Source organism: Odocoileus virginianus, chromosome 4 (assembly GCF_023699985.2).
Source record: "Odocoileus virginianus isolate 20LAN1187 ecotype Illinois chromosome 4, Ovbor_1.2, whole genome shotgun sequence".
NCBI lineage: Eukaryota > Metazoa > Chordata > Mammalia > Artiodactyla > Cervidae > Odocoileus > Odocoileus virginianus.
The window spans coordinates 57888009-57905592 of NC_069677.1; the positions used below are offsets into that span (position 1 = coordinate 57888009).

At 40.7% G+C, this 17584-nt stretch overlaps 2 protein-coding genes across 15 annotated transcripts in view; one reads left to right on the forward strand and one right to left on the reverse strand.

Moving 5' to 3' along the window:
* Nucleotides 1-17584, forward strand: part of LOC110149206 (ceruloplasmin) — a 57139-nt gene that overhangs the window by 29468 nt on the left and 10087 nt on the right. For 2 of the 4 annotated variants that reach the window (XM_020911593.2, XM_020911611.2), the window contains 6 exons: nucleotides 1577-1716; nucleotides 2903-3031; nucleotides 6099-6205; nucleotides 7720-7936; nucleotides 8569-8708; nucleotides 9773-9935. In XM_020911593.2, the coding sequence (XP_020767252.2) occupies nucleotides 1577-1716; nucleotides 2903-3031; nucleotides 6099-6205; nucleotides 7720-7936; nucleotides 8569-8708; nucleotides 9773-9935 (896 nt within the window). Of the gene's footprint in view, nucleotides 1-1576; nucleotides 1717-2902; nucleotides 3032-6098; nucleotides 6206-7719; nucleotides 7937-8568; nucleotides 8709-9772; nucleotides 9936-12173; nucleotides 12364-14800; nucleotides 15214-17584 lie in introns of those variants that run through there. The other 2 variants (XM_020911606.2, XM_020911599.2) reach the window with 2 other exon arrangements.
* Nucleotides 1-17584, reverse strand: part of HPS3 (HPS3 biogenesis of lysosomal organelles complex 2 subunit 1) — a 60857-nt gene that overhangs the window by 3858 nt on the left and 39415 nt on the right. For 3 of the 11 annotated variants that reach the window (XM_020911645.2, XM_020911651.2, XM_020911634.2), the window contains one exon: nucleotides 16303-17123. In XM_020911645.2, coding sequence (XP_020767304.2) covers nucleotides 16996-17123 — 128 coding nt within the window. In that variant the 3' untranslated portion in view covers nucleotides 16303-16995. Of the gene's footprint in view, nucleotides 1-1838; nucleotides 3155-9780; nucleotides 13993-16051; nucleotides 16091-16302; nucleotides 17124-17584 lie in introns of those variants that run through there. The other 8 variants (XR_011487326.1, XM_070466606.1, XR_002317410.2 and 5 more) reach the window with 6 other exon arrangements.

Here is a 17584-nt window from a genome sequence, read left to right on the forward strand (position 1 = left end):
AATTATTTCTTAGCTTTTTCTTTCAGAGAAGTAAGAATTATGCTAAGTTAAGAAGCAATGAACAATTGCATTAAACAATCACAACAAAACAACAACCAAATTCTTTCTAGGGACCCTTCCTCATTCATCTCTGCTTCCCTCAGCTATCTCTCGGAAAAACTTACATTGACCTCCTTTCATTCTTCGTAGTCACTCATCTTACGTTCTTTTCTGTTAGACTGTCTTCTCACACTTGCACACCCCTGTCATTGTTTTCACACTTAAACCAAAATTAATGCCTACATTCAGAGCTGAAATAATTTTCTTTACTAACCATTTGTTGCTTATGTTTCTTCCAAAGATTTCACTATGAGTCTAGTAATCAGTTACTTTACCTTTTTGAAACTATTATGTATGGAATCATATTTTAAATTCTTGAGGACACTAGAGCAGGTATGGTTTCTGCCCTACAAGAACTTACAGGAAAATATGGTTCAAAACTAGCAATAACATGTACACTATGGAAATGTAAAAGTGAGTTCAGTGAATAAGTGTAAATAAAGCATGGTTATTGGAGTTTCAGAAACAATATGCTTAGAGTCACATCGCCTGGCACTTCTACATGTAGCTGTCCTACACTTTGCCAAGCACTCTCCGCTATACCATCTCTCATCAGCCACTAATCCTTGGGGGATATGATTTGATAAATTGGGGTGGAATGCATTCAGAGCTGAGGGGTGCAATATGACCGGTAACTTGTAGCCAGGTGATGGCTAGCTGGTTAGTTTGACTGCCATGAGAAATATGATTTCCTGGGGGACTTTTGTTGTTTGTTTTTCTCTGGCTGCATTGGGTCTCAGCTGCAGCATGCAGGATCTTTCAGGTGTAGCATATGAGATCTAGTTCCCTGAACAGGGATTGAACCTGGGCTCCCTGCATTGGAAACATGGAGCCTTAGCCTCTGGACCACCAGGGAAGTCCCATGAGCATGATTTGTGATGTAAAGGAGTAATAATTTGTGGTGTAAAGGACTAGGTAGCTATTTTAGTGATTAAGGTATAACTGTTAGAATGTACAGACTTGTTAGGAGTCAGTGAAAGCTTTAGATACACGGAATGGCTGGATAAAAGGGCCACTCAGCTCCTATAGTCTAAAAATACTGCAGTAACCGGAGAACACCTCACTGATGAAATCTGGACGCATAACATCTCAGAGCCACAAGGAAACCTTGGAGAGAGTCTCACTGGGTACCTCATTTTAGGGGTGAAGAAATGGAGGCTCCAACAGGCGATGAGCAGCTGGTGACAGTCAGGGCCCGGACTCCTAGGGCTCCACTCCGAGCTAGGTGTAAAGATGAGCTAGACTTTCTCCCACACCTGTTTATTGTGGGGCTTTTTCGCTTTTAACTTCACTATTGTTTTTTTATTGGAGACACTTCTTTATTGTTAGTCTTATTCTTTCTTGTTCAAATGGGACAGTGATATGAAAAACTAGCATAATGAAAACTTTTTTTATTCAAAATTTAAAACTAAACTTTCACCTTTCTTAAGACAAATACTAACCTTTATTGTGTGTGTGTGTGTGTGTGTGTGTTCAGTCTCTCAAATGCGTTTTTAGATAAGGAAGAATTTTACATCGGCTCCAAGTACAAGAAAGCTGTGTATCGGCAATTCACTGACAGCACGTTTCGAGTTCCCGTGCAGAGGAAAGCTGAAGACGAACACCTGGGGATTCTAGGTACCGTCCCAGCTCCCAGCTCCCAGGGGTGGGCTGGTGATAGGTGCTCTGTGTGGTGGGCCAGTCCACATCTATGGGCTTCACGTTCTTAGTTCACACATTAATGTTAGTCATAAAATGAATCTTTTATGAATATGAATGAATTTTTTATTCATTTATAAAAATAAAAACCAGAAGCTACTTAATACAATGAGAAGCCAATATTTACTAAAAATATGGCATAAGAAAGTACTACTTATTTCTATCAGGAACAATGGTATTATATCCCATTTACTAATAAAATTATACATACTTGGTGTTTATCAAAGTGATGCCTGTAGTTTTGATGAAATTGCTAGAGATCACTTTCTACCTAGATTCTTAACCAAATTCTCCATTTTTCTAGTCCACCCCCCCAAAAAAAAAACAACAAAAAGCCATAGCTATTTACTTTTAAAATTAAGGAGTAAATGATTAACTTCAAGAAGAAATATACATATCAAGAAGGAAATAAGGAAAAGGAAGAAAGTGTTATGATGCACACAGCCAGGGGAAAGTTGCCTTCAATTTTTCAGGAATCACTCTAAGACTGAATGTCTAAGAACTCCTCCAACACTGGTCTTGGGAATATTCTTGAAAATTGTCAAGTGCTGGAAGCTGCTCCCAAGCCCACTATGTCTTTACACTAACAGAATTCCTGGGCTTTCTTATCCTCAGTCCCGGTAGTAAGACACCCAAGGAACAGTGGCATTGCTGTTGGGTCACGGAAATTTTTTGTTAGGAGAGAAGCTAAAATTGGCTAGGAGGCAGGAATGGGATGGGTACCCCACCCATCCTTTCAAATGCAGTACAGTCCTTAGTTCACAGGAAGGTCTAGACGTTCTGATGATGAGAAATGACTCTTGGCCAGGGTAGGGTCACAGCTGATGTCTATGATTAGGCCACTATCCTGCAGGAAATTTCAGCTAAAACCGCCCCTAGGACTCCAGCTTAGAGATACACCCATAGTCTCCATTTTCAGAGACAGCCATAACTAGCGTTCTAATCCTGAATCGCTGGGGACCAGGTATCAACCCAAGAGTACTACTGCATGAAGCCAGAGGGGAAAAACAGAAACAACATCCTCAATGACTTAAAAAAAGTTACCTGAGTCAGGGCTTCTAATCTGATGGGTATATGAGCCAGTCTTCCTTTTCACTTTTCCCAGGCCCACAACTTCATGCGGATGTTGGAGACACCGTTAAAATTATCTTTAAAAACATGGCCACGAGGCCCTATTCAATCCACGCCCACGGGGTGAAGACAGAGAGTTCTGCCGTGACTCCCACCGCACCAGGTATTCACGGGAGGGGGAGGGATATGTCTCAGTAGATTCTGCAGCTTCCACAAACAGCTGCTGTCCACAGCGCATCTTGAGGGAGTGGAGGACGTGGCTAGGAGGGCACAGAGGCAGTTGCATCTGTGTGAATGTATACCGAAAGTTAAAAAATCCACAGAATCGTAAGGAAAAGAATCTGATGGTACCGAACACATACTCAAGTTTGCATCAGCAGAGATGATCTCCGCAGGCTCAGCTAGAACACATCCCGGATAGCACCTACCACGGGGCTGACTGTTTCCATGCCTCTGTCCAATGACAGGGTCCTAAGGGCAGAGGCTGCCATTTGGAACTTTAAACCCGAGCCCAATATCTGGCTTACTAAATGTCTCTTTAATTCAGAGCTAAAAACTGCAATCAATTAAATATATAAATATGCATTTTCTTTAATAAAAACTGTAGCTTTCTCCTATTCACCGGAACGTTGGCTTCAAGGAAAGGACCATTTCTTAGTAACTTAGCAGTTCTCAAATTTATCAAGTGAGAAAAAATACTCTATAGAGTTGGTCCTGTCATTACAGGGAAGTAGAAATAAAAAGCTCTGCCCACATGAGCCTCATATTCTTCCAAGATAAACAGCAAATAAATACAGATATAATATCAAGTCATAGAAAGTGCTATGAAGAAGATTAAGATGGACGAGAGGCAGTAAATAACAAGGGTGCTCTTTTAGGTGGGGGGCAAGGGGGTTGGTCAGGAGGTCTTCTTTGAGGAGGTGCCCACGGTGAAGACAGGTAAACGATGAGAAGTGATGAGTCTCAGGGAGTTGGAGACGGAGAGCATTCTAGGTCCTGAGATGCAAGTAGGCTTGGTGTGTCTGAGGAACAGCCTGGAGGCCAGAGGCCAGGACAGAGCAAACAGGGGCAGAAAGTGAGGAGGCGGGATCCAGGCAGGGCAGGGAGCCAGGTGCAGGAGAGGGAGGGGGACCGCAGAGACTGTGGTTACGACGTTGTAGTTCATTCTGGAATCCCATGTGAGGGCTTGGGCTGAAGAGGGATGATCCGATGAATAGTTTTTAAAGGACTGGTCTGGCTGGTATGTGAATAAGTGACTGTAGGAGACAAGGGTAGAAATCGAAGGTTGGTTAGGGGGCCATTCCAATAATCTGGGTAAAAAATCAGTAAGATTTGGACCCAGGTAGAAGCAGTTGAAGTGGTTAGTTGTATTCTGGGTCTATCGGGTTGGCCAAGTTTCCTTCACGTTTTTCTGTAATATCTTACAGAATGCCTGGCCAACCCAATAGTTTAAAGGTGGTGCTAAAAGGACCTGCTTAAAGAGTGGTCGTTAGGAATGCTAGGAGAGGTGGAGTCCAGGAAAGCCCAACGTTTGAGCATCGACCGTTTATGGCAGAGCAGGCTGGGGCAGGGAAGGAAGAAGAGAAATGCTGCTTTTTGGCTTTTGAGAATAGGAGTTTAATGAAAAGACAGTATGTTCAGGTGAGGAATCTATGCTTTATATTCTCAGTGAAATGCTCTGCTTACGAAACGGTGAGGACACAGGAGCGGGTAAGATGCAGGACTTGAGTAAAAAGGAAAAAAAGTCTGCCACATCCTCTGCCATTACCCCTGATGTCCTGCTTGATTGCCTAGTGAAGGCTTGTCAGATTCCAGATTAAGCTCTGACAGCAGGAATATATAGTGGTGAGATCTGCACGAACAGAGTGGACAGTCAGTGGCCACGGCTGCACGTCAGGGTGTCAGGGTCTTGTGAGCAGCTGTGCAGGAAGCCCTGCGGTGACTGGCCGCAAAGGTCAGGCTGGAGAGGAGCCCAGGGCAGATGGAAGAAGGTAGAGACGCTGGTGAGACAGGAGGGGGGAGCAGCTGGCTGTCTTCAAAGTGTGAAGGCCCAGGGTGTGGTCACGTCCTGTGTGTGACCACAGCTGGGAAAGAACAGTGTGCGGTCAGACAGAAGGTGGCAGACAGGTCAGGGACCCCTGAGGTCAAGAGGTCTGACGACTCCTTGCCAGAAACTGTGAAATCACTGAGGAGAGTGGTGATAAAAGAGAAAAGGCAGGTGGGGGCGAAGCTGTGGAAATTACTCAGGGCCCCTGAGTCCAGAAACATACACAGAGAAGGTGGTGGGAAGAGTTAGCGCTTCTATCTGAGAGCTGAAAAGAAAAACGTGTATTAGAAAAACAGAGGAACATGGAAAATCACATTCCCATACATAAAATAGAGAGCCAACGGGAATCTGCTGTGTGGCCCAGGACCCTCAAACAGGGGCTCTGTACCAACCTGGAGGGCTGGGATGGGGAGGGGATGGGAGCGAGGTTCAGAGGGAAGGGGATATATGTATACCTGTGGCTGATTCATGTTGAGGTTTGCCAGAAAGCAGCAAAATTCTGCAAAGCAATTATCCTTCACTAAGAAAATAAATAAATTTTAAAAACAGACTACAAATGAAGGAAAGTTTTTGCAAACTTTGATATTGAAATTCTCATCTCCTAGCTTTGTGATGTGCTTCTGTGTCATGACTAGTTAATTCACAACTGACAGAAGACATGAAAGTGTGTCTTACAGGTGGTTTTAACACTAAATTCTCTATTTTTCAAATTAAGCAGAATTTATTTATAGAGATTTATTTTTAATTGTTAGTTTCTTTATCCTTTAGGTCAGAGGTGTAACAATTTCCTTTTTAATATTCTTCTCATCACTGGAGACATGGAAACTTCTGCCTATTTTCTGAGAAGCCACAAATAGTAACAGAGAGTCACAGGTCTTGGCATTGGGATGCCTGTGATCTAAGTTGTACTTTTTGCTATCTATTAGCTTTATATCTTAGAGCAAATATCTTGTGTGCTCCTGACTTTCCTCATCTTTGAAATAATGAAGGTTATTATGTTTCCTTCTAGTAAAACTAAATTCTTGTAAACAACTTTGAATACTGCCACTTTTTAAAAATGAATTACTTTGTGACATTTCCAGTTTCTGAGTCACTGGTTTTCAAGGCTTTGATAACAATTTGAAATACATATATCAAGCACATATCAAATGTAACCCGATATATTAACACTTAATTAATTTAGGTGAAACTCGCACTTACATATGGAAAATCCCAGAAAGATCTGGAGCTGGAATAAATGATTCTCCGTGTATTCCATGGGTTTACTATTCAACTGTGGATCGGGTTAAGGTAAACTTTAAATCATTTCTGTTTTGTGCAGATTCCCAAAATAGACACACAATTGAAGGAAGATGAGGTTAGGGTTTTCCTGTGGTCCAGTTCTATGTTAAAATCACAGGAAAGTAAGCTACTCTGCAATTCACTTCAGCTTTTCTTTTTTATGGTTTAAGGTTACGGTTATAAATGTATCAACCTTACAACTGCTGATTAAGGATACCACAGGATTAAATATTAATATAGTATCTTATTTCCCTTTTGATATGAAAATACATTAAACTCAAAGAACTGAGGTATATGATTTCAGAGGCCTATTATTACATGGTGATAAAGTGCTGATGTCAACAGTCAATCAATCACAGCACAGCTAAAGCTGCTGTTTGATTAAATATTTCAAAGCCAAAAAGCCCTCAACAACTAAAAATCAGGACATGTACCAAGACTCTTTTGTAGAATTAAACCTCTAGTCCAAAGCTCTCTGCTGCGTTCCAGACCTGTCTGTGTACCTGCCTATTGAACATCTGTACCAGTATGTTCAGAAGCTTGGCAGCTGTTCAACAGCACCTGAGGTCTTCCTCCAGCTCTTTCTTCCTGTATTCCCAGTTGTGATAAACAGCACAAGAAACAAGCCTAATCATTTGTTCAAGCTAGAACCCTGGATATAGAATATCTGATTCTTACCCTTGGCTCACCTGGGCAATTCGCCCACGACACAGAGCTCTGTCCATTCCTTCTACCTGCACAGATCAGGCACTGTTAATTTTCCTCAACTACCGCAGTGGCCTCCTGGTCTCCAGTCTCTTCCCGACCCAGGCCTCCCTTCCCTCTACCACTAGGATCACTGGTTTAAAAAGTAAATAGACTGCCACTCCATGTTCAATTTTTTGATGGCTACTTAGGACCCACAAGACAAAATCCAAAATGCCAAACATAGTACAGCTCAAAGGCCATTTAAGATAAAATCTGCCATTTCTGAAGCCCAGTCACACCAAACTTTTTATAGATTTAAGTCCATTACAACCTTCCCCATGTTCAGGATCATTTTATGTGCCTCCATTGCAGAAAGTGGGTCATTTCTGTTCATCTATTTTCCCTACTAGATTGAGCTCCTGACGGCAGGGGATTTGTTTCCTGTCTGGTTTTTAATGACTGGCATAGTGCCTATGTTGTGGAATAGGCAAACCAGCCCTGTTCATTTGGGGTTGTGTTCAACTGCTGCTCATTACCTGAGCCAATATTTGTCCTTTGCAACACATTTCTGTTACTTGCGCCATCACCCACACAACCTACCTATGACTCACCCTTGTTCCAATTTACTCCAAGTGGAAAGTTACTGACTTGACTGAACCACATTGGGCAAAGTCTACTAGTTATATCAATCTCTGACTTAAGTAGTAGACTTACTACTTTAAGTAGTGCTTACTTTAAGTGGTACTTAAAATCCTGAGGTCATGAGGGATAAGGTCCCAGTTCTCTGAAATCCCAACCTGGATCACAAAGACGACTAAGTTTTTGCTTGGTTTCAGGATCTCTTCAGTGGTTTAATTGGCCCACTGATTGTCTGCCGGAAGCACTACTTGAAGGTATTCAATCCCATAAAGAAGCTGGAATTTTCCCTCCTCTTTCTTGTTTTTGATGAGAATGAATCTTGGTACCTAGATGACAACATCAAAACATACTCTGATCACCCTGAGAAAGTAGACAAAGCCAATGAGGAATTCATGGAAAGCAATAAAATGCATGGTATGGTACTTTATTCTAAAACCTACTTTTTTGCTTTTCTTCTTTCAAATAAAATTACTTGGGGAACTATTCACTTATTTTGCAATAAACCACTTCTGCCACGCTTGCATGTGAGGTAGAATTCTATTCAAAGCAAAAAGGGGGCTATATTCAAAATCATCAATCAGCTTCTCTCCCAATTCCGAAGTCTCATTCCTTCTTAAACTCAAAATTAAGAAGACTTTTGGTGCTAAGTGACTAGAAAAGCAGTGTGGTGTTATTGATCTTAAAGTACCCATTTCCCTGATCTGTAGTGAAATAAGTTCTATCACCTCAAAAAGATCCCATATATTAACCTCACGGGGCTTCCCAAGCGGCACTAGCGGTAAAGAACCCGCCTGCCAATGTAGAAGACGTACGAGACACGGGTTTGATCCCTGGGTCAGGAAGATCCCCTGGAGGAGGGCATGGCAACCCGCTCCAGTATTCCCGCCTGGAGAACCCCAGGGACAGAGGAGCCACAGGCTTGCAAAGCGTCAGACACAACGGAAGCAACTTAGCACAGCACGTTAACCTCAAAAACCTCTTTTCTGTGAAATAGATGTTGGTTTAAAATGTCCTGGAAGGCAATAAAAGCGTGTATGTTTCCTCAGCTATCAATGGAAGAATGTTTGGGAACCTGCAAGGCCTCACAATGCATGTGGGAGATGAAGTCAACTGGTACCTGATGGGAATGGGCAATGAAGTGGATCTGCACTCGGTGCATTTCCATGGCCACAGCTTCCAGTATCAGGTACGGGCCAACCACAGCCGCTACTCCTGCTGTGTCTGAAGAGCTTTAGTGCAAGTGAAGGAAGTATTCCCTCAGACTTCAGAAAAGTGTGAGGTTTCAAGAGACGCGAAATCATGCTCAGAGTGCGGCACACAGCTATTTCAGCTGGCGTGCCAACCTGTTACACGCCGGGCTCTCCCTCGGATTTGGTTTTTCCCGACTTTTCTTAGAGTTCTGCTCACATATTTACGGGCAAGGTATTTGAATAGAATCATTAGCAGAGCAGGTAGGAATGTTTACGTAACGATGGATTAGAAACAAGAAGACCTTATTATAACCTTTGCCTGTTCCAAGTTCTGGATTGTAAATAGCCTGAAATGAACAAGATCAGCAGTCTGGTGTCAAACAACCGACTGGCTCCCAGGTCTCCATCCTACTCTGACTTCTCACCCAGTGCTAGTTTCAGCAGGAATATACCATCCTTCTGGAAATGCTTTTGTCTTACCTTTGAGTTCATGTAGAAAATTCAGAAGCTACCACAAAGCACATTACAGAGCCATCTTATTACCGCTTTTTCTTTATTCCTTAGCAGACTTTCAACTCCATCCCTGTAGAAATCCCAAGTACTCCGTCAAGACTCTGCCTGAGCTGACCCCAGTCTTGGCTTCTCCACCAGCCTCCTTTCCTACTCCCCTCACGGCCCACCAGCCTTACAGCTTCACAGGCAGTCAGCTCATCTAGGATAGGTTTAGCAAGAGGGATATCAAGGCTGAAGTGAGGTCATGGCTAAATTCCCTTGTGTAACTCCAGTGCTCTGATAAAAAGAACAGTCAGATGTTCCTGACTGCTGAATTCACTTTTATCACGTCTTTCCTTCACATCCATTTATTGGTCCATAGTGCCAAGGGTTTAGCAAAGATCACATATGCTTTGTATTGGACACAGAAATATGCAGGGTCTCTTTCTTTTTTAAATGGATTTAGCCATTTTTCAAATATCCCTGAGATGGCCAATGAAAGATTATTTGAACAAACTCTCTCATATAGTAAACATCATATACAATATTGGTCATTTTTCTAATTAAGCACAGGGGCGCTTATACTTCTGATGTATTTGACCTCTTCCCTGGGACATACCAAACCTTAGAAATGACTCCAAAGACACCTGGAATCTGGCTACTGCATTGCCACGTGACCGACCACATTCACGCCGGAATGGAGACTACTTACACCGTTCTACCAAAGGAAGGTGAGTATCCACTTAGTGATTCTAGAAGGCATGCATCATGAATATAATTAAGATGCACAATTTTGTCTATATACTTGCTCCCAAATGAAGCATTTGTGAATCTGCTGCCCTGATTTCTTTCTCTACCTCCGAGCAGGATTCTTTTTATTTACTGTTAAATGGTGTGGGACACTGCTTATCTTCTGATAGCTGGTCCTGATACAGCAATAGTCTCTTGACTAATACAAACTGACACCAATTTGATGCACTATAATCATGGTCCTAACACTGAAATGTGTAGAGAGTAGCTGTAATTTAACAAAACGCACATTTAAAATTTAATGTCTTTTTAAATAGAAAATGTTCACTTTTTTTCAAAGTAGTCCCTGGTACAGAAAAAAAAGTCCCCACCAGCCCCATATAACAAATATTATTTCAAATAGTCGATCAGGCAGAACAGAGTCTTTCTGTGCTTCTGTGGGGAGGGGAGGCATTGTTGACAATGACTGTCTTAGTCCATTCAGGCTAAGTTTTGTTGTAACAAAAACCGGTTAACAAAACTCAGTCCATTTTGTTGTAACAAAATACCAGACTGGGTAGCTTATACATTGTTGTTCAGGCGCCAGGGTGTCCGGCTCTGCAATCCCATGGACTGCAGCACGCCAAACCTCGCTGTCCCTCAGCATCTCCCAGAGTTTGCCAAGTTTGCCCAAGTTCATGTTACAAAAATTTATTTTCACCGTTTTGGAGTCTGTTAACCTGAGATCAGGGTGTCCACACAGTTGTGTGAAGGTCCTTTTCTGGGTTAAAGATTCACGATATCTTCAAATGGCAGAAGGGACAAGCTAGCTCTTAAGTGCGTCTTTCGTAAGGGCACTAATCCCATTCACCAGGGCTCTAGCCTCATGACCTAATCACTTCCCAAAGACTTAACCTAATACTATCACCTTGCATTAGGCTTTCAACATATGAATGGGTGGGGGGGGGGCGGGGGATACACAAATATTTATTAGACCATAGCAATGATCCAGGAAAAAAAAAAAAATCTAAATTCCCTGCTCTGCCCATCCCAGCAAGAACACTCCCTCCTATGTAAGCACATGCACACAATAAAATCACAGAAAAACAAATAGCCCTTTGATGGATAAACACTAAATACCAAAGAAACGTGTTACATAAAGAGTAAATTCCTGCTACCAACAAGGGATTAATGTACAAAATATACACACAGTTCATACAGCTTAATATCAAAAAACCAAACAACCCAATCCAAAAAATGGGCAGAAGATCTAAATAGACATTTCTCCAAAAAAGATATACAGACAGCCAACAGGCACATGAAAAGGTGCTCAATATCACTAATTATTAGAGAAATGCAAAACAAAACTATAATAAGACATCACCTCATACCAGTCAGAATGGCCATCATCAAAAAATCCACAAATAATAAACGCTGGAGAGAGTGTGGATAAAAAGGAACTATCCTACATTGGGAATGTAAATTGGTGCAGGTGCTATGGAGAACAGTATGGAGGTTCCTTGAAATAAAAATAGAGCTACCATGTGACCCTGTAACTCCACTCCTGAGCATATATCCATAGAAAACCAAGATCCAGAAAGTTACATGCATCCCAGTATTCACTGTAGCACTGTTTACAAAAGCCAAGACATGGAAGCAACCTAAACGTCCATTGGCAGAGGAATGGATAAAGAAGATGTGGGGTATATACATATATAAACACACACACACACACACACACACACACACACACACACACCCGGGAATATTACTCAGCCATAAAAGGAAATAATCTCATTCAAAGCAACATGGATGGACCGAGAGATAATCATATTAAGTCAGAGAAAGACAAATATCACAATATCACTTAAGTGTGGAATATCAAAAAATGATACAAATGAACTTAAAAAACAGAAACAGACCCACAGACATAGAACACAAATTTATGGATCCCAAAGGGGAAGTGAAGGGGCAGAAGATAAATTAGGAGTTTGGGTTTAACATATACACAATACTATATACAAAATATGTAAACAAGGACCTATTACATAGCAAAGGTCCTAAACTGTACTTAATATAAAAACCTATAACGGAAAATAATGTGAAAAATATATATGTATATGTATATATATCTGAATCATTTTGCTGCTCACCTAAAATTAACACATTGTAAATTAAATACATTTCAATTTTAAAAGTTGAGGTTAGAAAAAAGGAAAACTCCTGCTTTATGGTTGCAGGCTTTGATGTTTCCTGAGTCTTCTGAGTTCAGAACTGTTGGAATTGGCAATGGCGAATCCAATGAGGGGAGCTGACGTAGAGAAAACAACTCCTTGCACTTCCCCCTCAAAGGGCATAAAAGGGAACATGTAAATGAAAGACAATATAGAAGTAAATATATTTCAAATAATAAAAATCACTGCAAGATTACTCACTGGTACAAATGAAGGTTTCTATTTCTTTCCCTACACAAAGACTTCATAACATGAGAAAACTATTTCCATTAAAATCCTTTATTACAAAGTGTGGTACTCAGACCGTCAACCACTGGATGAAACGCCAGTAACTGCTGAACAGGGGAAAGAGTCAGAGATGAGAAAGAAAACCTTTTTTTAGAAGGGTTAAAGAAAATTAGCAGAGTTTAAAGAAAATTAGCACACTTGGAAACCACATGAAAGGATGGCCCAGCTCAGGGAAATAATCCAGAGTGAAGGAATACTGAAGCAGGCATTCTGGAAATTCAAGTATGCAAATACCCGATATGCAGAGAAAGCTGCTACAGGCTAAGTCTACACAACAGAGACAAGGAAAAGAATCTTCTTATAGGATAAGTCCAGGAGGAGACAAGGGAGGTGACTGTTTGCTTGGTTAAGAAAGGGGATACTGTTTTAAGAGTCCTGCTAAAAACTGGAACAAACAGCAAATGTGAAGGCAAAACACAGGTTGGAAAAAAAGATTAAAGAGAAATTTGGCTTTTCAAAGAGTGAAAGAAGCAGTTACGAACAAAAAAGATAGTTTGAATTATTCATAGAAAAATGGGGAGCCACGTTTATCAGTCTGAATTACTTTTAAATGAAAGTCTGATAAAGCTTTGGCCAAGTCTACCTTGATTCTAAATCTCAGGAGAATTTCAGCCTACCATGACACAGACAAGGGAGAAAATCAAGTTATAGTGAAATTTTTCAATAATATGCACAGGGAGACAGACAACTTCCTCCACAAAGAAAAAATATCACTGGAAAAGAACTGTGGATATCCTGTCGTGCTTAATGTAATGCCTCATTTCCTCTACCCGAGGAAACATAATAAAGACCTCCTCTAATAAATACAAACAGTACTTTGTTTAAACTGACACGGCCACAACAGTCAGATAACCTCTTGAAGCTGTCTGAGGGGGAAAAAGCTTGTTTAGCTTTAAGTTCCTGATAGGCAGGGAGTGTATATTCTGTACCTAGGAGATACCCAAATCCAGTTCAACGCTCTGCTCGGCAAATATCTAACCACATACTAACTCAATAAACAGGAATTTTTAACTCTTCTGGACACCACGTCAGACTTACAGAAAAGTTGCAAGAGCAGTACAAAAAAATCCCTGTCTATTTCTAACCCAGATTCCCCAGATGTTAACAGTTTGCCCAGCATCATCTATCTTCTCATCCTTTCTCCTAGCTCCCTAACCACAAAGACCACAGATACTATAAATACATATACTCCTATTTCCTGAAAACAAGACTGTTCTCATAAACACAGTATACCTACCAAAATCAGGACCCTTTTGGCATTTCATCAATGATTCAACTCATGTTCCTCATAGAAAGAAACCCAGCTCATGCGCTATGTTTGGCCGACATGTCTTCCTGTCTCCTTGGTCTAGAGCAGTTCCCTGGTCTTGTCTTTTACCACTTTGACATTTTGAAGAACACAGGGCAATCACTTTGTAGAATGTCCTTCAGTTTTGGTTTGTCCAAGGTTTTCTCAGACTCCCCACGTGGCTCAGTGGTAAAGCATACACCTGCAATGCAAGAGATGCAGGTTCCATCCCTGGGCTGGGAAGATCCCCTAGAGAAGGAAATGGCAACGCACTGCAGTATTTCTGCCTGGAGAATCCCATGGACAGAGGAGCTTGGCAGGCTACAGTCCATGGGGTCGCAGAGGGTCAGGCAAGACTCAGCGACTAAACGCTTTCTCATGGTCAGATTCAGGTTATTCATTGTGTTTTTCTCAGCACACACATCAAGAGACACAAGATGCTGATTTGCTCACTTACTGGTTGTGTTCATTTTGAGCATTTGATTAAGGACATGTCTGCCAGGTTTCTCTACTATAATGTGACTATTTTCCCCTTTATAATTAATAAGGTTCTTAAGGGAAGGGAAGTTAATTTTTCTTTAAATAAAGCAGTACTAGAATGAGAGGCGGAGAAGGCAATGGCATCCCACTCCAGTACTCCTGCCTGGAAAATCCCAGGGACGGAGGAGCCTGGTGGGCTGCAGTCCACGGGGTCGCTAGGAGTCAGACTCGACTGAGCGACTTCATTTTCACTTTTCACTTTCATGCATTGGAGAAGGAAATGGCAACCCACTCCAGTGTTCTTGCCTGGAGATCCCAGGGACGGGGGAGCCTGGTGGGCTTCTGTCTATGGGGTCGCACAGAGTCGGACACGACCGAAGTGACTTAGCAGCAGCAGCAGCAGAATGAGAGGTGTGTTTTAAACACATAAAGAGCAGAAAAACATAAATCAATCAAGAATAATTAAACAATATAGCCTTTAAAAATCAGAATATATTTAAAGCACCATGTGCTAATTTTTTTAACTGCATGATATATGCTATTTTTAATAATGGTCTTAAAATTTCTTTTTCTATAGAGATCAAGTCTGGATGAACGTAATAAATTGGTGATAAGTGGAAAAAAAAGAAAAAATGATTTGTAACAATATATGTGAAAACGTTGAATAGAAGGCTTACTTTGGAATGGCTATAAGCTTTAAAAAAAAAAGACTGAAAATACACGTTGTACATTTCTGCAGAAAACTATCACACTGTTTCACATGTAAAGGTCAACAGACTGTATTTCGACATGACTGACTCGAATACATCTGGTAATGTAACTGATTAATATAGGTGATTCATATCACCACCATTAGGTAGGGCTTTAAAAATGTATTACAAAAAAAAAAATCTATGACTAGATGTTGTCCTGGACAGTCCCTAAAGAATCACTATTAAAGATTCAATGATTTCAATAAAAATAAATAAGATTCAATGAAATGTTTCCAAATTTGGCTTCTCGTCAATCCTTCTAATGTACTGTTGACATCATTCCTAATGAACCAGTGGACAAAGGGGCACAGATGTAGAGGAAGTAAAATAAAAAATCAAACAAGATAAAATAAAATAATAATAAAATCTCAAACCAGGAAGACCAACATTGAACCTCTAAACTACAGAACTGTAAGATAATTCTGTGTTGTTTTGAGCCGCTAAGCTTGTGATGATGTGTTACAGTAGCCATAAAAAGTCAATAGGATGCTCTTCTACGATGTGCCATTTACTGTGTGTCGTGCATGCTAAGTTGCTTTCGTTGTGTCCAACTCTTTGCGACCTGTGGACCGTAGCCCTGCAGGCTGCTCCGTCTATGGGTTTTCCCAGGCAAGAATAATGGAGTGGATTGCCATTTCCATCTCCAAGGGATCTTCTCGACCCAGGGATCAAACCAGCGCCTCTTATGTCTCTTGCATTGACAAGCGGGGTTCTTTACCACTAGTGCTATCTGGGAAGCTATTATATATCAGTTACACCTAAATAAGGCTGTTAAAGGAGTTTCCCTGGTGGCTCAGAAGTTAAAGAATACGCCTGCAATGCAGAAGAGTTGGGTTCGATCCCTGGGTCAGGAAGATCCCCTGGAGAAGGGAATGGCTACCCACTCCAGTATTCTTGACTGGAGAATCTCATGGAGAGGAACCTGGCAGGTTACAACCCATGGAGTCACAAAAGTTGGAAACACTTTCAAAGCTGTTAAAAATTTTTATTTTTTTTAGTTAAAAATTTTTTAAAATAAAATTTAAAATATCTTAAAAATAAAATATTTAAACATTTAAAAATAAAATGTTCCCTACCTGAGTTTTGTGAACCCTTGAAGTCAAGAGGATGTTAATCTGGAAGTGGAAAAAGACAAGAGTTGACATAATCTATAAATAAATTCTGGTAAAAACAAACTGCCATCAGGAGAAAAATTTTTATAATATGGCTGTGGAATCACCAAGTGAGTAGCAATTTTCCCCGTCTTAACTAAAGTCACGCACACAATCAGTGAGCTGAACTTGGACTCAAAATAGTTTAATAAGAGGCTAAAAAAGGAAGACACGGGTCTTTATATTTCTTTATTTTTCACATACACTCTAGCTAAAAGAACAAGAGTACACATCAACAAAAAATGGAAACAAAACTTTGACTGAAAGACATCATTCAACACATTACGTAAGCAGCCAAACAAGAAGAAAGTCAGCTTTGTAAACTTTTATTTCATTTGATTCAGAGACTCGGAATGAGCTTTGAAAGTAACAAGAACATAAAGTTTGATATCTTTTACTGCGGGAAAACATTAAAATCTTTCTCAAGGAAAATTATTGTTTTTAAAAGTGACACAGTAGAAAAATCTGGAAAAAATCAAGAAGGTTGAATTCTGGACTACTTGGAATGACATTCTTTTGAACACACTTACAAACTGTTTTGTGTTCCTGGGATGAAAAAAGACTGTCATGGCTCCAACAACAGTAAACTGATGTTTCTTGGTATAAGAGTCAGCCTCTAGACCTTTAAAAATATATGCTTTCTTTGAGGGAATTCCAATGTCTTGTAGCTTTTTTACATTCTGAACAATTAAATGGACTCAGGTCATAAATGATGAAATTAGTAATAACACTGAGGTAAGTAGCCTGAAAGCATGTGCAGTGTATGTACATATTCAATATAAAAATCCTTTATACATATAGTTTATCTGGCATTCAGCTTTTCAAGATTCAGTGTCATGTGCCATCGTGGTACACTGCAAATGATACTTTCAAGTCAATGATTTCTTTCGGCTGCAGTAAAGAAGATATGGCAAGAAAAATGCCGCAGTGCCATCTTCTGGGAGGACGTTTAAGAAATCCCTTAGTTCTAGTTCCACAGCAACAACTGACAGTGTTTCTGTTTGTAAGAAAGAATATCTGAGTTAGAACTGAGATTCTGCCTTTCACCCAATTCTCTTATCATTCAACCAATGAGAAGCTAATTCAGGTGACAAAATGTTATAACTATAATAAGAGAGAGGAAAAAAAAAAAGTCTTTTAAATCTAAAAATGCTTTACAGTTCTAACAATTTATTCTCTCTAGAATCATTTGTAGGAAAATATAATCAACTGAACACTATTTTTAATGTTAAGACTAGCAGCTCCTTTGTAGACACTCTGTGTGGCGCTAGTGGTAAAGAACCTATCTGCCAATGCAGGAGACGCAAGGGACACGGGTTCGATCCCTGGGTGGGGAAGATCCGCTGGAGTAGGAAATGGCAACCCACCACAGTATTCTTGCCTGGGAAATTCCATGGACAGAGGAGCCTGGTGGGCTACAGTCCATGAGGTCACAAAGAGTCAGACACGACTGAGCGT